The 5,000-nt window shown below is 43.8% G+C and overlaps 1 protein-coding gene across 1 annotated transcript in view; it reads right to left on the reverse strand.

The window, feature by feature from the left end:
* Positions 1-5,000, reverse strand: part of LOC122255935 (uncharacterized) — a 7,850-nt gene that overhangs the window by 1,860 nt on the left and 990 nt on the right. The window contains exons 2-4 of the mRNA XM_086534040.1: positions 770-3,209; positions 205-645; positions 1-17 (exon numbers count right to left, since the gene is read on the reverse strand). The exon at positions 1-17 is cut by the window's left edge and continues 328 nt beyond it. Coding sequence (XP_086390166.1) covers positions 1-17; positions 205-645; positions 770-3,195 — 2,884 coding nt within the window. The 5' untranslated portion in view covers positions 3,196-3,209. The remainder of the gene's footprint in view (positions 18-204; positions 646-769; positions 3,210-5,000) is intronic.

A 5,000-nucleotide genomic window follows, 5' to 3' on the forward strand; every position in this document is an offset into this window, starting at 1 on the left:
GTTCGACTTTTGGTGTCCTGGAGGCAATTCGGAGCATGCCCGGGTGATTTTGTTGTTTGTGGCGATGCAGAGCCCCGAGACTGTTAAAGGCTTGCCCGCAGGCCCGACACCACCATCGCGCACCTCTTGATGGCCGAGGATCTTCCACGTGATTTGGTAAAGTACTGGTTGCTGCCTCTTCTGGTGACCTATCCCTTGTATTACTTTTGGACAGAGTTGTGTCTTCCTCTGCTAACAATCTTGCTCTTGCTCTTTCCTTGGGCAAAGTTCTGACTTATGACTTGCTGTTGTCTCTCCTCGGCGTCCGCCTCGCTCTCTGGGGCAGTAGTGAGGTTGAGGCGATGGTTAATGACGCCCCCGCACCCGTCACCTTCCAGAATAACAACAGAACCTTCATGCTCTGCTTCCATGTGTCTCTTCAAGTTCTTCTTCCCTTCAACATTCACTCCGCACACTATGCACTTGAGGCTTGCCTGTTTTGCCTCCTCTCCGCTTGCCATGTCTTCCTCTCTTACCGTGGCTTCCTTCAGAGGTTCGACTTTTGGTGTCCTGGAGGCAATTCGGAGCATGCCCGGGTGATTTTGTTGTTTGTGGCGATGCAGAGCCCCGAGACTGTTAAAGGCTTGCCCGCAGGCCCGACACCACCATCGCGCACCTCTTGATGGCCGAGGATCTTCCACGTGATTTGGTAAAGTACTGGTTGCTGCCTCTTCTGGTGACCTATCCCTTGTATTACTTTTGGACAGAGTTGTGTCTTCCTCTGCTAACAATCTTGCTCTTGCTCTTTCCTTGGGCAAAGTTCTGACTTATGACTTGCTGTTGTCTCTCCTCGGCGTCCGCCTCGCTCTCTGGGGCAGTAGTGAGGTTGAGGCGATGGTTAATGACGCCCCCGCACCCGTCACCTTCCAGAATAACAACAGAACCTTCATGCTCTGCTTCCATGTGTCTCTTCAAGTTCTTCTTCCCTTCAACATTCACTCCGCACACTATGCACTTGAGGCTTGCCTGTTTTGCCTCCTCTCCGCTTGCCATGTCTTCCTCTCTTACCGTGGCTTCCTTCAGAGGTTCGACTTTTGGTGTCCTGGAGGCAATTCGGAGCATGCCCGGGTGATTTTGTTGTTTGTGGCGATGCAGAGCCCCGAGACTGTTAAAGGCTTGCCCGCAGGCCCGACACCACCATCGCGCACCTCTTGATGGCCGAGGATCTTCCACGTGATTTGGTAAAGTACTGGTTGCTGCCTCTTCTGGTGACCTATCCCTTGTATTACTTTTGGACAGAGTTGTGTCTTCCTCTGCTAACAATCTTGCTCTTGCATCCTCATATGAGCAGGTGTTGTCAATCTGTCCATCCTCAGCTTGCCATGTATGGTCATCCCCAGTCTGCCATGCCTCACTAGTCTCAGGATGCCTCACATGTTCCTCTTGTTGCCATGTTTGGTCGCCTTCAGGTTGCCAGGTCTGACTATACATGTCCTGCTGATCCCACATAACTTCTGTCTTGATGTGTACAGCAGCTACAGGCTGTGGCTCTTGTGGTTGTTTTGTTGCTTCCCCGGAGATCGAGGCCAAAAATTCGTCATCCACCACCATATTATGCAATTCTCGTAGGTGCTGCACCAATTCATGGCGTTCAGAAAAGGTCTTTCCACATGCATGGCATTTCCGGAACTTTCTATTGTCTCTACAGTCCTGGTGAGGCAGTGGGTCTGGTCGCTCCAGCTCTTTGCCAATTTGCATCTTGAGTGTGGCTTGGAGACTGTACCAGAGCCAGCTAGGTTGCACATGGTGGACTGCTGCCATGTGCAGGCACCAGTCTTGCTCACCATAGAAGTCCATCCCACAAAGTCCGCAGATACACAGTTTGTGGTTGTTCCCTTCACCGGGCTGTGGCTTCTTCTTGGTGTTGATCTTCTGCGTCTTACTTCTTGCTTTTTTATCTGTTTCCAGTGACACTCCTGATCCCTGCTCTGACTTAGGCAAAATAGGAACATACTTCCTGCAAGTTATGTGACTTGGGGGAGTAACAGGGCATACTGGCTCATTACTGATAGGCACTGTTGCTATCACACTACTTTTGATAGTGTTGTCCAGTGCTTTAGAGTCCAGAATGTAGGCTGGCCAAGCATCTTTCATGCGCTCTGTTACACCCTGCAACTTTTTATAGGTGGCATCTCCTTCCATTAGTAAGTCATAGCATCTTTTACAAAGTTCAACGCCCTTGGCTTGAGGAAGAGGGCAAGACATCCCAAGGGAAGCCAAGAGAATGGACGGGAGTAAAGAAGAGAGAGGCAGGGGCTGCTGTAGGTCCAGGTTGTGTGCAGCTGCCCCTGGGAACAATAAGCTCCCACACAGATGGCATGGGTACACCTGCCTTTCCTGTCTCATGCGACCAAAGGTAAGAGCCCTGCTGGAGCGATTATGTTTAGTCTTTCTCATAACAATTTTCCTGGATTTCCTTTCCGGTTGAGTATCGCTACCAGTTTCCCCCTCTCCACCAAATGACACCTCACACTCAACAGGAGACGAGTGGATCTCCACCTCATGTGCCTCCTCTTTGGTTGTGAACGTAGCAGCGGAGGTGGCCGAGGCAATGGCATGAGTGACATTACAATCTAAGTCATGGTCTTCGCCCAAAATGGTCTTTGTACTTAAGTTCTCCTGGTCCCCACCTGGCAATTCCATCTCTTGTCCTACATAACAACCAGTCTGATCTCCATCTTGCTCTATCAAAGACTTTCCCTCAGTAACCAGAGTAGTCCTTGCACTGTCACTAGAAGTGGCTACAGGAGTCATGATGGTGGTGCTAGAGGATGTGCCGAGATCCTGTGGCAAGTCTGTGGGTGTGCAAATAACTTTGGCTGTGGGTAATGTACAAGATGTACTGCTCTGCTGCTCCACTCTGATGACCTTCACCTTCCTGGCAATGCCATGTGTATCTTTCCATGACAAAAAAGAGTTAGAGGGCAGTATTATTGGGGACAGGGAAGTTATGGGAGCTGAGCAGCCATTCACATCTGTACTAATGATGGCAATTTTGGAGGTGGCTGTATCTGCACCTAACATGTCCTGACCATTATTGCTTGCAGTACTGGATCCACAGTTACTGATGTTGCCTTTGTCCTCCTGTTGAAGAGACTGGATGGCTGTTTTACCCCCAGAAGGAGTGGCCAGGGGCAGGGGGGTTTCTTGATCCATCGCACATTATTCACCTTCATAAAAAAAAAGAAAAAATCTTATTAATGGAAAAAAATAATAATTGCTTCTCTTACTAGAAAATAAAAAAATAATAAACAAATAAACTATAATAATCATAGTCAGTAAATAAACCTTTTTTTTCTCTCATTCAAATATACTTTATAGCACTATCTAACAATTATATTGTAATAACCAATCTTCCTGAATAAATGGTATGTGAATATTCACTAAGTTCAGGAGCATTACTGAAACTACATTATAAAATCAAAGTCAGTCCTTATTCAGCAAATGTAGGACATTTGTATGACAAAAGGGGATGTTTTCAAGTTACTGAACCCACCATATAGTTTTAAAGACAAGGGCTACAACAGGCAAGCCACCTAGCAGATACTCTTCCCATCTCAAATATTTCTTTATGCCTTTATCAAACAGCTGCAGGCATAAGTTTCAAAGGTGGAACCTGGAGTTTTCTCGATTATGAGGAATTGAACAAAGGATTTTTTTGTAGCTAACTTTGCCTCATACATCTCATATTTCTATACATGTGCGAATCATGTAAATTGTAAAAGCATATACATAGCTGTATATTATTTAAGCAAATAGTGACCGATGGTGAGGTCATGGCCCAAAATCTTTCTAAATCTCATGCTGTGAATGGAAATACAGATTTATACTAATAGTCCCGGTAAAACTTTCTTGGCTCTCTCTCCATCCTTTCTCTTTCCTCTGCCCCCCCCCCTCTCTATTATTTTCTATCTAGATAACAATCCCTTTTCAACCATGTAACACCGCCAAGACCTATTTTTTGTAAATTTGTTTTAGGTTTGCTACTAATTTACAGCTTTACATATTTCTTCTGCATAAGGGCTAGCAATGTTGTTTTTTTCTCTGTATACAGTCTACTGGATTTTAATAATCTGAAAATATTGAGACATCTATTATTTCAACCATGATTATACCTCAAACATTATGAGAATACCTTTATGTCTGAAAAGTTCAGCATGTTAAGCCAAAAGAAAATAATTATCTAATCGTAAAGAACATTTATGAGTCATTTTCCTAAGTTCAAATATCCTGTTTGGCTATCTTATAGGACAAATATTGTTTATACATAACAGTTATCTCAGATTCTAGATTCATTATCTCCATAATAAATTAAAGTTAGCTGTATTCTAATAATAAAAGATGAATATGAAAAACTGACTATTCAAATACATTAAAATATCCAGGTTGAAAATTCTCAATCTCTACCTGGCATGACAAATATAACCGGAGCTCCTGAACTGTAACTTATTTTGCACAATTATAACTTCAATCATGACTCCTACTACAAGTCACATTCTTTCATGAAAAATAATAATGTACATTTATCACAAATATTTGTTTGGGTTAAAGTTTTGAAGCCGTTTAAGACTTGTTTCTTACGTTATGATAAGTAACCAGGGAGGTCTGCAATTATGCACATAATGGTAATATTTTGTGTGAAGAAAGGTTGTTCTTTATTTTTCTTAAATAACTGTTTAGAAGACGCCCATATATCCCTATTGGCCTCATGCTAATCAGTCAGCAGTCCACGAAGGACTAACAAACCTACCCCATATATTTTTGTCAAGGGGGGGCTGGTAGACTTTTCTCATAAATGAATGTAAAATAAGGAACCAGGAAAAGCTTTATATAACCAGAGTATGTGTGGTGAAGATTTGCTGACCTTTACTGGAGCACATAGGCCGCATCAATCATTTGACAATGCAATTATCATGTTGGCCATTATAACAACAAATTGAAAAGTATGGCATGTGCAGTCC

Source organism: Penaeus japonicus, unplaced genomic scaffold (assembly GCF_977035675.1).
Source record: "Penaeus japonicus unplaced genomic scaffold, GWHDUDI00000001_assembly GWHDUDI00000040, whole genome shotgun sequence".
Classification (NCBI taxonomy): domain Eukaryota; kingdom Metazoa; phylum Arthropoda; class Malacostraca; order Decapoda; family Penaeidae; genus Penaeus; species Penaeus japonicus.